Source organism: Anser cygnoides, chromosome 5 (genome assembly GCF_040182565.1).
Source record: "Anser cygnoides isolate HZ-2024a breed goose chromosome 5, Taihu_goose_T2T_genome, whole genome shotgun sequence".
Classification (NCBI taxonomy): domain Eukaryota; kingdom Metazoa; phylum Chordata; class Aves; order Anseriformes; family Anatidae; genus Anser; species Anser cygnoides.
This window is the reverse complement of record NC_089877.1, coordinates 63,843,011-63,859,307: the sequence shown is the minus strand read 5'-3', so window position 1 is coordinate 63,859,307 and position 16,297 is coordinate 63,843,011. Positions and strand designations below refer to the sequence as shown.

Below are 16,297 nucleotides of genomic sequence, written 5' to 3'. Positions count from 1 at the left end.
TTTCTGCCGCCTGAACAAGCTCTGTGCATGCAGCTTTTGCAGGAGCTCCTAAATCAGCACAGGAATACCTGTGCAGACCTTCCTCTTAAAAAAGTGGCATTTTAAGAGCCAATTACTATAATTTTCTCTTGTATGTCTTTGGACACCCGTGGGCAGGTTCCTGTGCTGGTCTCAGGGCAGGTTTCTTGTCACTAAAACACAGCAAATGGGTTTTAACCAGCACAGCGTTCACCGTCTCCTGAAAACAAGAGTAAATCCTGTAAAACAAGAGTAAATCACTGTAAATCCTGGTTTGTGCATCTTCCGTGGCAAAATGCTGTCAGCAGAGGAAGCAGCAACACTGGCATTCCTGGCTGCCCGACGTATCCCACTGCAAGCCCTTGCTTTCAGTCTCTTCTCACTTCCCAAGGTGAAGTCTTGCACGCTGATTTATTCCAGGCCAGCCAGCTGCCTTGGAACAAATATTCGGGAAGGTTTCTGCTCAGATCAGTTCAGCAGGCTGAGACTGAAGCTACAGAAAACAGGAGGTTTGCTTCTCACAGTGCCAGCTCTTGCCCGTGTTTCTACAAGGTTATCCCGCTCGTCCCTGATTTTGATCAGAGGCTGGAAATTCGGTTGCTCAGGAATTCAGGTTGCTCCGTGCTGCAGGAATATGCCTTTTGCTGGTCCTGCTAAAGCTTGCCAAGCTGGCTGCGTGATGCCACGGCGAAAGCGTGAAAATGGGAATGATGACGGAAGAAGCAGGAGCTAATCTGGGGTGGGAGGAACAGAGCAGCTGCTATGGCACAGCCCCGTGGTCTGAGCAGTACCGTGAAAACGAACCAAACGTACAGCGAATGCACAGCGAACGCGGCTTTCTTCTTTCTTGTTTCTGTTTCTTCGAGCTGTGCTCACACCAAAACTCTGCTCCGAGGGGCGCTGTGCTAACGCAGGACAAAACCTTGCCCCGGGAAAGCCACGAAAGCGCTGAGAGTTCTGTTAGTTAATTAATTAGTTCTAAACTATTGCGAAGGGAGTACGGAGGCAATGGCAGGCAGAGCGAAGGGCGATGCTGTCAGTACGGCAGCTGGGTACAGTCGAGGCCTCTCGACATTTTCAGTGTGAAGGGGAGAAACGCACAGAGAAATTGCTGGAGTGGTACAGGGCCTCTGGCATAATGCTAATTATTTTTAAGATGTGAAAGATTTGTGCTAGGAGGGAGAGCCAGAGGATGGCAAGATACTGGGGACAGAGCTGAGGGCATGGGAGAGGAATCAAGAGACAGGGTGGGATGTGGTTACTGGAGGAAGAGGAGGGCTTGGAGGGAGAGACCAGAGAGCAGAGGCTCAGCTACTGGCACTTGGTCAGTTTTCCTGCCCCTTCCTAACGTGTCAAACCTGGAACTAGAGGAGGGGTAGGTTCGAGAAGGCCAGGGTGCTAGAAAAGACAGCGGAGGAGTTTGCACAGGGGAAGCGATGAGAGCAGACGGGATGGGAGCTCTGACACGTCTCCCCACAGCCGTGTCCCATGCCCAAACCGAATCCTACCTGGGAGCCCCCCAAGATGTCCTGAGGCCCAAGAGGCAAAGCCAAGGAGGAAGATGAAGCTAATTAGGGCTGGAGTGGGAGCAAGGTGCCCTTGCAAGAGAGGAGAGGGGTGAATCCTCCAAGGCGCTGAATCTCTTTGGCACAGCATCTGATACTAAAAAAGAGATGATATACACATTATATTTTATTTATAAAGCTATTTCAGAATGCTGCTTGAAAGAGTTAAAGCAAATGAATAAACATGTGAGACAATATTAATTGTCTGAAACACAATCTGTTTGACTTTTGGTTTATAAAGATCTCTCCACTTTAGTTCCCATGGTAACTCTTGCGCAAAAACACACTTTTCCTAATCATCTCCACCGAGTTTAAAGCAATTTTGTAACCCAATCAAATATAAAGCAGAGAATTTGCTTTTGCATTGAGAAAACTGCTACCTAATGAGCAAACAGTGACTGGGAGAGGCCAGATTTACAATTATGACCCTAGAGAGACACTTAATTACTGAATAATTAGCAGTTGCCGGAGTTTCTTAGCACATCGAGGGAAAGGCTTGCGGATGGCGGTTGTGAGAGGGACTGTTGTAATTCTGAGGTCTCCCAAAGCGAGAAGCAGCAAACCTTGCTGCGCATAGCATTTTCACCAGCTGACGCAAACTGCAGTCGGGAGCGAATTGCATAACGGCAGAAGCTGAGGCAGTGAAACTCTTGCAACGAAGCTTTCGAGAACTCGAACCCCCAAAACGTGGTCGTTGGACCCCGTGAGCCCACGCTGGGGCAGCTCAGGTGCTGGGAGGAAGAAGGATTAGGCTGTCAGGTGGGATCTTGCTCTCCAACGGGGCTCCTCCGAGCACAGTGCCCCGTGGAGACGTCTCTGCCGATCCTCCCCGACTGTGTTCAGTGTGACAACCTTGTCCACAGGCACCAAGCCCACCCTGGCTTCTGGGAAGTTCGTGGCATCCTCTGTGTGCTTCAGTGTAGACAGGTAGAGTCGAATTATTTCCCCTTGTATAGGGGATTTTTCCATAGGAGGAGGCATCGATGCATGGATTGTCCTCCTGTAATGAAACCCAGAGCTGCAGAAAAGCAATTAGCTCTTGACTTTAATTCTTCGGACACATTATGAAGCCCATAAAACTGCTCCGAGTGGCCAATTTTCCCATAAGGCCGAAGCTAGAAAACAGCCAAACAAATTAGGTAGGCTCAGTCCGTGTTCCTACAGCGGCACAAAAGGCAGCCCGAGGCCTGCCTGTGACTTTCGGGGTCAGCCTGATTTCACCTTGGGCTCCAGGACAATGACTTCATGTCTCCTGACTCATATGATCGCTCGCAGGAAAGCTCTCTGCATAATCTCTTGGCATTTCATAAATGCAGGCTCTGTAAATCAGGTCAGGGCTCTGATGCTGTACCTTGCCCAGGGACTGCAGAGCTTGGTCCGCGTTGTGAAATAATTACCTGGCCGGCACTCTGCTGTCTCAAAGTGGCCCTTCAAAAGGTCGGCCCCAGGTGGGCAGCCACGGCGTTCCTACTGATCGTTTGTCTCGTTTGGTTCAGCTTGTCATCAGGAAATGCAAGGATACTTTAAAAAAAAAAAAGAGAGGGAGAAAATATGCAGAAATAGAGCTGGTTCAAGTTGTTCGCATTTCAAATATAGTTGAATTAACATTCTGCAAAAAAAGGAGGAGAGTGGGTGAACTGGCATGGATGTTTTTCCCATTTTTGACCGCTTGCAGAACTGTTTGAATTCGCAAAATTTGTGCATCTTTGTGGCTCTAACTTTGGGCGATATGTTGAGACATTCAGGCACTTTGGTCTTTTTTTTTTTTTTATCATTTTATTTCCAGTTTGAAAGAAAACAAACTCCAAAGGAAGCAGACTCTTTCTACTCCCACTCCTACCTGTGGGATCTGTTTTTCTGAGGCACAGATGTCATTAAGAAAAAAAAAGAAAAAAGAAGATGATATCTTGGTTACACAGTCATTTTTTGCTTTATCATCTTTCATACTTTATTAAAAATATCAATAATTAAAAAAATTAAAGCTCTGTGGGCAGGAGGATGTAGCCTTGTTTCCTGGCCTTGTTTTCTGGGCTGAAGTGTCTCATGGCTGAGTCTCCCTTCTCTGACAAGTGTTCTTGCTGAGCAAACCTTTCCCTGCAGTTAAAATTCTCATAGTTCCTCTTCTGTCTCTATTAATAACCTAAGCTTGTGCTTCAGCCTCTTTCAGTGTATCAGTAGCACTCACTCTCTCTCCCAACTGAACGTGAAACTTACAGAGACTTGGTGTTTTTGTAACCCCGGCCTTGGCCAAAATGACCAAAGCGGTGCGGTGTGGGGGGGGAGAACTGCGGGCTGACCACCTGTACCTCAGCTTCTCAGAAAAATCAGTCTGAAAACAGGAGAAAGAGCATTATCAGGCACGGAAAAAGCCCTCCGCTAGGACACCATGATCTAACAGGACGCCCTAGCAGGCGATGCGGGTCATTTCTGAGAGGACTTTTTTCCGCTCTCCTCCCTGTCTAGAAGCAGCCTCAGCCCTGCCGCCGTGTGGCAGCGCTGGAAAAGGCCGCGGAAGGAAATCCCAAACCGCTCCCCCGTGGGCTCACCCCACCAGGCAGGCAAAAAGGACCTGCTGGGCGCTGTGGGGTTGATTTTACAGACGGGAATTTGCACCTGAGGATCTCCACCACCCCACCAGAGGGGCCGGTGCCTTGCAGGACCACTCGGGGCTCTCTCAGGGGATGTGGACAATTCCTGGGGTTTCTCAAAATGACGGCTGTTGGCAGTTCCACGATGGTCCTGAAGGATCGAGGGTGTTTTCCCCACTGATTGTCCTTTCCCTTTTGGGTGGTTGTGCAAGTGGAGGATGAAGTTGGTTTTAAAGGTGGGATATGCACAGATCACAGCACACAAACCTCTTTGTGCGAACACCCTAACACCAGCAGAGCACCTCTGACAGTCAGGATCCTGCATTTTTTATCCCTTCTGTACACCAGGATGTGTGGACAAACTCTGAAAAAACAGAACTTGGATTGGTACCAAAACCTGTTTAATATGTGTTGGGCTACAACTTAGATCCTACAACCTGCAAAGGGAAAGAACCTTGAGGCCTGAGGATCCCACTTCAGAGGACTAACCGGAGGAGGGCAATCCCGGGATGGTCTTGGAGACGTGGCAGCTCCATCAAGATCAAAGCCACGGGGCTCTGCAGCTTTGTGAATGCTGAGGTATCTGAGATTGCTCCTGCAGAGGAGCATCATACCTTCAAGGAAGCAAGACAGGAAAGAAGTGGACTGGATGTCGGCGACAAGTAGGTTAAACCAGTGCTGTGCCTCCGTCCTCTGCCCATTTCTGAAATAAGACATTTTTTCCTTCACAGTGACAGAGCAGGCACAAAAGAAAGGGAAAAGGGGTGGTAGAATCAGGAGCTGTGTTCATGCCTTAAAGTCACTCAGGGTCATCTGATGTTTGGTTGGTTATTAAATCTCTTTATTCTATTGTGAGCCTTGAAAGGGCAAACATTGCTTTTTCAGTTGGGGAAGGCTGAATAGGTGAGAGGATGAATGCATAAAAGATATGGCCAAGGTTTGCTTGTTTTCAAACGCCTCAAAACTTTACAAAGACACAAGAAAATGTCAGTGTAATACTAACGGAGATGAGAAGTAATCCACAGTAGTTATTAATTAAAATAATTATTAGTACCAAGAGAAGAGGAGGTATGAAGTCATACTTTTGGGGATCTTTCAAGCTGTTTCCATAGGGAGCTTAGCGTGCCTCTGAAACTACTCTTTATTTACAGTAAACGCCTACCAGCTCTTTTCTCCTTGAGCACAGGAGTGTTAAATGGCAAAATCACTCTCCCCATCTCTCAATCCCACACGTGCCCTTCTAGGTGGGACTCGGTCCCAGAAGAGCTCTCTTGTGGTGTCATCTGAAGGCTGTGTTGCAATTTGCTTCTGTTGTAGCCCCTATTCTGTCACGTTTTCTCTTTTGTTAACACACACATGGATGAGATCAAATTCATCCTCCGTTCAGTCATCTGTTTGGACACATCTGTTTGGTAAGGCACATTTAATTATCCTCCTGTTCAGCATGTAAAAGAGGTGAGACCCTACATCCAGCCACTTTTCCTAGGATGTAGATCAAAGCCACGTGGCTTGGTAGGTACCCGACCTCCACACAACACAGCACATTTGATAAGCACCATCTTATTCCTGAATGCATTTTAAATTATCAGGATGTGTACCACTACTCTGAAGAACTGAAGACAACTCTTAGCATCTCATGACTGATGAAGAGCTGAAGTGTTCTTGGATTATCAGTAACAACATTTCAAAAAAATCAGTTATGACTAAAATAGAGTGGCAGTGAGAGTGCGGCAAGCAATTATTTGTTCCTGAACCCTGAATCAATGAATAATAACCTTCATCAAGTCCTTAGTAATGTCTTAGTGTCCTCATACAGGAGGAACATACACATTGTACTACAGAAAAGTTGCCAAAATTAGGAAAAAAAATACCAAATGCTGATTTATTCTTTTCCCTGCGCTGCTCTAATGGCTGCTACAGACCAGCTCTCTCCACCTGCCAAATCCCTAAATTGTGGGATATTAAATTATGGCAAAAGCCCCTTTGAAAGATGCAGGGAAAGAAATGATCCAAGCAGGAAAGGTGACTTACATTATCACAGCCTCTTCTGATCGAGAGCTGGCTAAAACTTTGTGGGAGAGGTTGTATGTTAGTGATATGGTTTAGCGGAAGACTTGTTAGTGTTAGGTCAGAGGTTGGACTAGGTGATCTTGGATCTCTTCCAACCTAAATGTCCAACCTAAATGATTCTGTGATTCCGTGATATGTGCGTATCAAAAAAGAGATTAATTCCCTTGAATAGCTTAAGGTATCAACAAACTTGCCCAGGGAAGTGGTGGGGTCACCGTCCCTGGGGGTGTTCAAGGGAAGGTTGGCCGTGGTGCTTGGGGACATGGTTTAGTGGTGACATTGGTGGTAGGGGGATGGTTGGACCAGATGATTTTGGAGGGCTTTTCCAAGCTTAATGACTCTGGGATTCTATGACTCTAGCTCTTGAACTGCAGTGAAATGATGAAATGATGTGCGGTTTTTCCTGCTCGTTACCAGTGCCTTTTTTCCTGACTTCTGCAGGAGAACTAGATGCTCATATGACCAACTAGAGGCGTGGAAGAGGGCAGACAGCAGCGCGCTGTTCTCCCAGACACCTTGCAGATCAGCTTTTCCTGCTTCCTCACCTCACCGAGCACCACAGCCCGCCCCAAGCACCCACAGCTCTCTCCCCCTCCTCAGGCAGGAAAAAGGACACAGCACACATTCACAGCCTTTGCAGCATCTGCTTTTATTCACATTTAAATGTCTGTCCATGGGGCGTGAGGGGAGGGGAAGCTGCACACAGCAGCCCGCAGTGCAGGGCCCTGTCGGAGCAGCCCCATGGGGAAGCAGCAGCAGCTCTGGAACATGGCAAGCCCGCCTCACGCAGCCCATCCAACATGGCGGCGGGCACGAACCCTCCCGCCTCACCCATCCCGCCCAACATGGCGGCGGGCGAGGAACAAGCGCCCCCCATTGGCCAGCCGCAGCGCCCGCGAGCCGTGATTCGACAAACCCTCCCCTCTCCCCCCAACTCGACGCCCTATAGGGCTGCCCCTCACCTTGATCCCGCCCCCAGACCCTCCCTCCCACACACGCAGCGGGGAGCGCGCCGGGCGCGTGAGCGGCGGGGGGGAGGGGGCGGGGCGTGCGCGATGACGTAGCACGCCGAGCACGCCGCGGAAGGCAGAAGCGCGGCGGCGCAAGATGGCGGCGGTCGGGTCGGGGTGCGCGCTGCTGGCGCTGCTCCTGGCGGCGGGCGGTGCAGCCGCGCTGGGCAGGCCGAGCCCGGTGCGGGTGCTGTCGGACGGCACGTGGAGGGAGCTGCTGCACGGAGAGTGGATGGTGGAGTTGTGAGTCGGGGTTGCCGGGGGGATACTGGGTGGGGGGCTCCGGGAGGGCCCCCGGTGACGGTCCCCGTGTCCCTCCGCAGCTACGCGCCCTGGTGCCCGGCCTGCCAGAGCCTGCAGCCCGAGTGGGAGAAGTTCGCCGAGTGGGGGGAGGACCTGGACGTGAACATCGCCAAGGTGGACGTCACGGAGCAGCCAGGTGCGGTGGGGAGCCTGAGGGGGGGTGGCTTTGGGGAACGGGGTGGAGGCGGGGGGTGGGTGCTGTCCTGCCGGGGGGCAGCTCGGGCACCGGGCTGTCCGGGCTGCCTGGGCACAAAAAGCAACGGGGGGACTTCTGTGGGGGCCGAATTGGAAGGCTTCAAGGAAATGTTTCTTCTCATTTTTTTAAGCACTGTGCAGACTTAAAAGTTCACTTTCAATCTTTCCTATGCTGCTGATAAAAGAGAGTGTGAGCAGCAGGTTTCTCTCAGCTGAAGCTTGCTTCCCTGAACTGCCCTCCTGTTTGTGAGGGATTTGTAAAAACTGCTTTGTCAAAATCGGTGCTTTCTCTGAAGTCATGCAAGGGCTTTTGAAATTTGCCTCACTTGGATTGTTTTCTGTGAGCACTGGAGACTGCAGCTCCTTGTGGGCAAAAAAAGAGAGCATCTTGAAGAGCTGCAGCCCAAATAGTTGAGTGGAGTGGGTATCCCCAGCTATCTCTTTTTCCCCTCCCCTATGGAGTTTTCATGGCCCCTTCCTCTAAAATGTGTGCTGTGCTTTGATACACACAAGTTCATGTGTGATCGCTTAGGAGCAGCTTCTTTTATTTAGGTGTGTACTAACTGTTTTAGCTCTTCCTTTTATACAACAATGCTGTACTTTTCTGAAAATAACTTTTTTTCACAGGGTTAAGTGGGCGATTTGTCATAACAGCTCTTCCTACCATCTATCAGTAAGTATGCAGTGTGACTTTTTGTTTGAAGAGGAAATGACTTTTTTTATGTTTTTTGGCATAAGCAAATGAGATTTACCGTGCTCTTTAAGAACGTGACTTACTCTACGTAGATACATCTATTGCCTTATCTTCTGTGACCTTGCAGTGCCACCAGTGTTTTCTTCCTTTTTGCCCTCGGGCCATCTTTATTCTATCTTTTCATGGGTGTTCCCGTTTTGAAATCTTTTCTCTGTAGGTTGATAATAATGCTGTTGGGTGGCAGGTGCGTTAGGAAGATTGTTATCTGTGCATGGAATTGTAGCCTGAGCAAACCAGGATATGTACAGAGTAAAGGTTTTTAGAAAACAAACTGGAGCCAATATCATCTAAAGCAAAGCAAAATGCAAAGAAAAAAGGTGGGGGAGGAAAGATGTTGAGTGAAAACAAACGTTTCAGCTGTCTAAAACAGAGGACTTGTTCTGTTGTTCCTTTACAGCTGTAAAGATGGGGAGTTTCGGAAATACCAGGGCGCAAGAACTAAAACTGACTTCATAAATTTCATCAGTGACCAGGAGTGGAAATCCATTGAACCGGTTTCATCCTGGTTTGGTCCTTCCTCTTTCCTGTAAGTTTTGGTAGGACTTTTTTTATTATCGTTTGTTGTCAGATATGCCCGCTTCAAGGACGTGGTGTGAGAGACGGAGCATGTACGTGCTTCACCTGGTGCTGCGTGGGGAAGGACGGGTCGGTACAGGCCCGCAGGTTGTTAACAGCTCGTGCAGCAACTCGGGGCTGGTGACATGTCTGTGAACAGGATGTGTGGGTGGCTGTGCCGCCTTCATCGCGTGTGGGAGGGTGGTGAGCGCTAGCACTGCGGAAGCTTCCTGAGCAAGGTTTGCTTTAAGGTCTCAGCTAAAAGTTGGACGTATTGTTTTATCAAAATCTGGCAGATCGCTTACGTTTGAGGCTCTTCTTTTGGTTATACAGCAGAATGATAGCTTGCTGAGCTAAATTCTAGAAATCTAGCAATAAAAACTGGGAAACATTGTGGCAGTGCAGTTGTAATATATGGCCTGGCCGTGTAAGTCGGCATACCCGTTGCAAAGTTAAAAGCAGCGCGGAGGGGTGAGGCGAAGATGCTGTAGTCTGGGAAGAAACGTGCTCTTGGGCATATGGAAATGCTTTTAGTTGTCGGTGCATATGCTGCGTGGCGGGGAGAGGGGTGGTTTCAGAGCAGTCAGATAACTGAGTGGTAGAGCGTGTTGGGAATGCTATTGGTTGAGGCAAATAAGGCCAATTGTGGTTTTTCTTCTCATTTGAGAGATGTCAGCTATCACTGCAGTCACTGGCCTGTGCTAACTGCACTGGGGTGTAGGTTTAAGCAGGTTTGGGTATCGTTGGTCCGCTTTATGAAGTGTTACGCTAGGTTGAAATCTTAAATTTTGTCTCCTAGTAAGCTCAGCTTCATTATGTTGTCTACTTACAATGCTATTTGAATCTTCAAACCATGTAGTTTCCTTACAGAGTATTATCCCTCTCCAAGGAACACGTGAAATAGGGTACTCATTTTAGGATTAGCAGGTTTCCTATTGGAAGTGTCCAGTACAGCTCCTTTGTGCGTGCTGAAGGAGCGTGCAGGTCTTTATTAATGGGTGCCTGCTTCCACAGCTCACCCGTTAGCAACTTACGTTGTCTTTAATGTTTTGATTTCTCCTTTCTTTTACGGGTAGTCTGTACTTATTGCTAAGTTTCACAGCAGCAGGGAAATGTCAGAACCAGCAGAATACCCGTAGCAGATAGCCTGGCCTTTTTTTACTTGTATTTAACACAAAGCTAAACTCAGCTGCCTGAAGATCTCTCAGTTCTCACATAACCTGAGCTTTTGCAACAGGTTCTTTGTTTTAGTAGAATGTCCAGATGATTAATTATCAGTACCTTAAATAGAGTTCCAGCTGGCTTCTCAGAGGCTGTTGGTCCATATATAACTTAGAATATAAACACACGTAATTAAAATTAACATGCCAGAGGGCCAAGTCAAGGCATTGGTAGTTGTCCAGATGTGGAATATCGTGCAGGGTGATGTTGGTTCTAAAGATAGCTTCATGAGAAATGGGTGCTCACTGCAGGAGAAGACAAAACAGGAGATAAAAAACAAAAGTAGTCAAAAGGGAAACCAGGCATGAGCAGAGAATTGTTCAACATGCACCTAAATAGTGACTAGTCAGGCAAACCAGAAGATAACAGACATCTGACTAACTTGGACGCTTTCAGTTACTTTTCTGTGCTTTCTTTCAGGATGAGCAGCATGTCGGCTTTGTTTCAGTTATCAATGTGGATCAGGGTATGTGCTCAGATCTCAACTTCATTTCAATATTTCGGATATTCAGCTATCCTTGAAATGACTCTCCTGTTTTCTTTTTTTTGGTCTAGCACTGCCATGGTTATTTAACAGAAAGCGTTGGAATACCAGTTTGGGGCTCGTACGCCATTTTCGCGTTGGCAACTCTGTTCTCAGGCCTGATACTGGGACTCGTAAGTGAACCCCTTGAAGCAGAGCGGCTTGTGTCTGCTGTGGTGTGTCTTTGCTTTAACCTTGGCTTTCTTTGGTTTCAGATGATGGTGTTCTTGGCAGACTGTCTCTGCCCGTCCAAAAAACATAGACCACCGCAGTACCCTTACTCAAGTAAGCCTACCGTTTACTTCAAATTCAATGTTGGGTAAATCTTAATTAATAAAAAATGCTGCAGAACTTGGGTCTGCAGAAAGGAGATTTAATGGAGGAGTCTTCACACATGACTGATGCTGTGCTTTAACTGCAGTTTTTGCACCTTAGGGTTTATAGTGAAGGATTATATTTGAGGCTAATGCTGAGCTATTGCTTAAAAGCAGTTTTAGGTGATAGAAAAAATGTTTTTGCTGCATTTTTATACCTACAAGTTATAAAATTCCATATGTGCAGGGAGATAGAGTAAAAAATTTTGAATCATTGCTTTATCCTCTGGAGCTCTCATTGCTGCTGAGTTGCAGGATTTGTTTCTGTTTTAGGGGCAAAGTGAGGATTAAAAGGGAGTTCTGTGGATAGCGAGTGATTCAGTTTGGGGTTAGTCTCTGGAATCTATCAAGGTAATGTTAAAATAGATGGAAGAAGATCTGAATGCTAGCTTATGTTTTGTGGGAACCTTACTCATTTTTCCCAAACTGGAAGAAGTTTTTGTTACCTTGTCTAGCAGGCTGTAAGCTTTAATACTTGACCTGTGGGTAACTTCGTGCTAGCAACAATTCTACTGAAGGTAGCAATTTAAGTAACCGATGCTGGAAAGTGCTACCTGGATTAAGTTTGTCCACATTCCGTACCAGTCTGTGATACTTCTTAAAAAACAACAACAAAAAAACAAAACACCACCAACAAACATTTTGCTTGTTACTGGTATTACTTTCTGTATGCGTGTTTTCTTTTCCCCTCAAGAAAAGCTAGCTCCAGAGTCAGCTCACTTGTTGAAAAAGCTGGATGAAGAACAAGAAGCGGACGAAGAAGATATCTCGGATGATGAGGCAGAGGATAAAGAGGAGTCGAACAGAAACTCGTCACCAAATGCTGTACGACAGCGCCCAGTGAACCCTGCTGTGACGGCGGATAAATCTTAGCATTATTTGCACGCAGGATTAGTGTTCGTGAGTCACCAAATCAAAAGGAGTTAAATGTCAAATCCTTCACCACGAAGAGAAGAGTGACTCCTGTCATGGTAGCGCTGATGCGTTTCACTAATTCAGAATTAAAGTGTCTTCGGTACCAGGTACTCAAAACTAAAACTTGCTGTTGCACATGGCTGAAACCTCTGTCTGTGTGCAGAGGAGTACCAAGAAACGACGTGGCTTCTCAGATGACTTGTTCTATAGGGATTTTTTTTTAATAGAATGTAAACCGTTGTATTAGGGAACATTAGCAAGAAAAATGCACTAACCTGTTCGCTGTTAAAGCATTCAAGAGGGTTTCTCAGCACAACTCTAGTTGTGCTCTCAAGAAATGCTGAAGGGAAAAGTTCCTTCAGTGTATGGGATGTTTTCCGGGCTTTCTGCGCGACCAACCTGTGCTTTCTGCTACGACAATGAGTGCCACAAAAACCCCAGTCTTCTCCTGAAGAAATAAAGGTTACTGCCTTCATTTAGAGGAACAGAAGCTTCCCTCCGAGCAGAAGGTAGAGCGTGTCATTGCAGTCCTCACGGGTGGAGGTTGCAGGCAGCACTGTGTGTGGTGCAGATAGGTTTCTGGTAAAACAATTACTCGCATCAATTCCCTTTAGAAAAGGCTATAAAAAAGCGTACGAACTTCTGGTTGAAGTAGTTCTGCTCCAGGAAAGTATTACAAGTAGCACTATGAAGTCTTTTCTGTCTCAGTGATAGGGACGGCTTACACGCAGGGTTCTCTGCTCAGGGCAAATCCCATCCATCTGTCCTGCTGTAGGACTCTGCTTGTTTTTAATACATCATTACTAATGGCTGCATAACCAAATTCTACTGCAAATCCAATCGGGCTGTACCTGGTCTGAAGCTGAACTGACTGCTTAATTTTTTTCTTCGGAAACGCATCTTTTCTGTTTTCACAAAACCATCTTGAGACAATATACCCTAGTTCTTTTAAAACAAAAAACCTGTGATCTGCTGTTTCCTGTCTGGTATTTGTTTTCACTCTGTACGGAAATGAATGCACACGAGTGTTGGAGTAGTGTTACCTTGCATCTCTTGAAAAAGATTTTCCATGTTCTTTCAGTTAATTTCCAAAATATTTGCAAGGGAAGGGTTAGTCTTATGCTGAGCATGCTTGGGGTTTTGACAGGCTTGTTCTTGTCGGCGTGTTTTTGTTGTCGTTTTTTTTAATTTTTAATTATTCATCTGAGTGGGCTTGCAGGAGTGGCAGTTGATAAATCTGTGTCAGTAACGAACTTGGTTGTGATTAAGACCACAAACAGAAGTTCTCTTGAAAATGTTTTCACTGGCAGCATGGCTGTTTAAAGCCAGGCTCTCTTTGTGGTTATTAAGAAGACAGACCATGAAACAAAGAGCTAGTAATGAATTTTGTGGGATAGGAAAGAAACATTAGGGGGAAAAAGAGATTCAAAACTCTTGCAGGTGAATGAGTTTACCTAAAGCTGTTAAAAAATACTTTAGTTTTTGTCAGTTCTAAACGCTTTGTCAGTTGCATTTTAAGTACATCTGACAGGTTATAACTCGGCGTGCGTGTTGTGAATGGAAAGAAGTGATTCAGCAGTCCAAATAGCTGAGTGAATCTTCCAACAAGTTCTTAGATGAGTAAGAATGAGTTGTTATATAAGATCCTGGAACTTCCTCCTTTGATTTTTTTTTTCCCCTCCACTTTTTCTGAACATTGGTGCTCTAGAGTGACTTTACGCAAGCGCTGGGTTACGTGTTGACAAGATACAACTGCAATGCTTGAAAGGATCATTTTGGTTAAAATCCAAGTGTTCTTGCCATTAAGTATCAAAACCTTTCCTGGTGTTGGAACAAAGACGTGCGTGTGCCGTAAATGCAATTAAGGTGTTGGTCTTGTAGGATTGCCTTAAATTCTCTAAACGCTTAGTGCTAGCCTTTGTAACTAGGAAAATTAAGCAATAAATCTATGATGTACTGCGGAGGAGTAGTAGCACTTTGATAAATGGTGTATTTAATTGGTTTGGGGAGGGCTCGAGAAGATGGGACACAAATGCTGTATGGTCTTGTTAGAAAAAAAATGGGTGAATTGCTTTAAAAAGTTGAACTCTATGGGCTAACTTCAGTGAATATATTTAAATGTAGCTGTTAAAAATGCAGAATTTTTTTAGGGTTTTCTGATTTTTCAGTTACTTTATAACTGGCTGTGCAATACAGAAAGTATGTACTGGTAACTTTTGTCTAATGCTTAAGTTCAAAAGAACAAATCCAACCTTTTTTTCTTGCTCTCGTCTTAGACTCCTGGTTTAACAAGAACTTCTAGCACTAACCTTGCCTTTGCCTTCTGCACTCCTACCTTTTTGTACTGCCTCCCTGCCTTAGGCAACTGATTGAATTCCAAAACTGCCTCTTACTCATACGTGTTCTGAGCTGCTGGAATCCAGCCTCCGATGCAGACCTGTGCTTGTGATCGTTGTAACTTACGCAAGTACTGTGGTGATGATCCGTAGGCAGCCTGTGTTTGCTGATCTCTGTAAATCTCACTGTTCATATTTTGAATAGTGTTATGATTTTGTCCTGTGAATATTTTCTTTTTTTTTCCATCTGTATTCAAACGACGTTTACTGAAGAAGAGCAAAGGTTGCCATGTAATAAATGTGCATAAGAGCCTGTCCTTTGTGTGTGCTGATGATGCTTGAATATTGGTTTTATAAAAGTCAGACTCTGTCCGTATCTTTGCCTTGACCAAGCACATCCAGTGTAATTCAGGAAGGAATGAATTAACTGTAATGGTATTTTTTTTAATGTTTCGGAGATTCTTCAAGTAAAAAATAACCATGAGCTTTGGATTCCTGTGTTCAGTGTTGTGTTTTTTTCCCTTTTTTTAGGACAGTGTCTGTCTGTATAGCAGAGGAGCAAAACTGCAGCTGTTTCCATGGAAAAAATTGCTGTTACGCTCTAGCAAATGAGCCATGTGTGATAAATCTCTTTTGAAAAGACAAGTCTGAAGAATTCTTTGGACTAAAGCTGCACTGAGCTACTTGTGGTCTTTAGCTGAGGCTGGCTTGGGTTTCTCATGGTAGTCTGAGTCATTTTGGTTAGATGATTTTTACGGTTTGGGAAGGAGCTTTCATGCATACCAGGCTTAGACAGTGATGGTTGAGGAGGGGGAAAAAGAAAGTGTTCTTGTGTTGCAAAAAGAATGTAGGCTAGAGTTGGCAAATGCTGTTTAAAATTCATCCCTCTGTAACTTCTTTTGCATTTGCCTAAAATCACATTGCGTATGCATGCAAATCGCTTCAGCTACGGCCCGCTTCCTCCCCTCTCCCACCTACGCGCTACATCAAATCCTACCAGCTGAAGCGGCCAGCGTCGGTACATTTATGTTAGGCTGGGAAGCTTAAACTGGAGCTGTCTCTGAAATGAAGGAGATGCCTGGGGGCAAGCAAATCCAGACAAGGTGTGCTCAAAGCACCGCTGGGTAACAGCTTGACCCAGCGACTGCTGGCTTTTCTCAGTCTGTCTTGCCTGCTCTCGTACCGCTTCGTCCATCTCCTCTTATGGAGTAGGAAGAATGTGGTAGTGCTCTGTGCATGCTCTCTCTGTATGGATTTTTCTGGAAAAAATGCAGAAATATTCTGCAATTCCTCCCCAGCAGGAGCAAGAAACATGCATTGCCTGGGGAATTAGTGGATCCTCATAAAAGCCTGGCTTCCCTACTCTTCCACTCGGTGTATGACGTACAGCAGAGAACAATAACCAGCCCAAAGCAGCTAAAAGTCAAATATGCTTAGCTAATCCCAGCTATTTTAATTATCTTGGAGGGAGACAGAAAAGTAACTGTCTGCTTAGCTGGCAGTTGGTGTTTGTGAGACTGCCATCAGCCATGGGTCTGCTTTCGGAACTGGAAAAGTTTCAGTTGTGATGGGGAAGGAGAACATGCAGCATGCTATGGCATTGTGTCAGTGCTTAGCTGAAACACCAAAATACAATGTCAATTTCGAGACTTCTTTGCTTACAGAGGTGGGGGAGGCTGTCTCCTGAAGCTCTTGTCTCTTGCATCAGATGAAGTTCTTGGTCGACCCGAAGAGCATCACCTTTGGCTCTTTCTTCCCTGAATTTTATTTCTGGCTAATGCCCTGCAGTCTGCTGTTGGGTCAGTTTTTTTTTAACCTCGCTGAACTTCTTATCTTGCTAAGAAGTTTTAACTTCGGTAACTTTATAGGA

The 16,297-nt window shown here is 45.9% G+C and overlaps 1 protein-coding gene across 1 annotated transcript; it reads left to right on the top strand.

The window, feature by feature from the left end:
- Positions 1 to 7,310: 7,310 nt before the first annotated feature.
- Positions 7,311 to 14,919, top strand: TMX1 (thioredoxin related transmembrane protein 1). Its single transcript, XM_066998647.1, has 8 exons — positions 7,311 to 7,494; positions 7,575 to 7,690; positions 8,377 to 8,422; positions 8,901 to 9,029; positions 10,700 to 10,745; positions 10,835 to 10,936; positions 11,018 to 11,087; positions 11,871 to 14,919. Exons 1-8 carry the CDS (start codon positions 7,349 to 7,351, stop codon positions 12,047 to 12,049), a joined length of 834 nt encoding a protein of 277 aa, XP_066854748.1. The 5' UTR covers positions 7,311 to 7,348; the 3' UTR covers positions 12,050 to 14,919.
- The last annotated feature ends 1,378 nt before the right edge of the window (positions 14,920 to 16,297 follow it).

Coding starts and splice junctions, on each gene's coding strand:
- TMX1 (XM_066998647.1), top strand. CDS start 7,349: ATGGCGGCGGTCGGGTCGGGGTGCGCGCTGCTGGCGCTGCTCCTGGCG. Junction 7,495..7,574: donor GGAGAGTGGATGGTGGAGTT/GTGAGTCGGGGT, acceptor GTCCCTCCGCAG/CTACGCGCCCTGGTGCCCGG. Junction 9,030..10,699: donor TTTGGTCCTTCCTCTTTCCT/GTAAGTTTTGGT, acceptor GCTTTCTTTCAG/GATGAGCAGCATGTCGGCTT.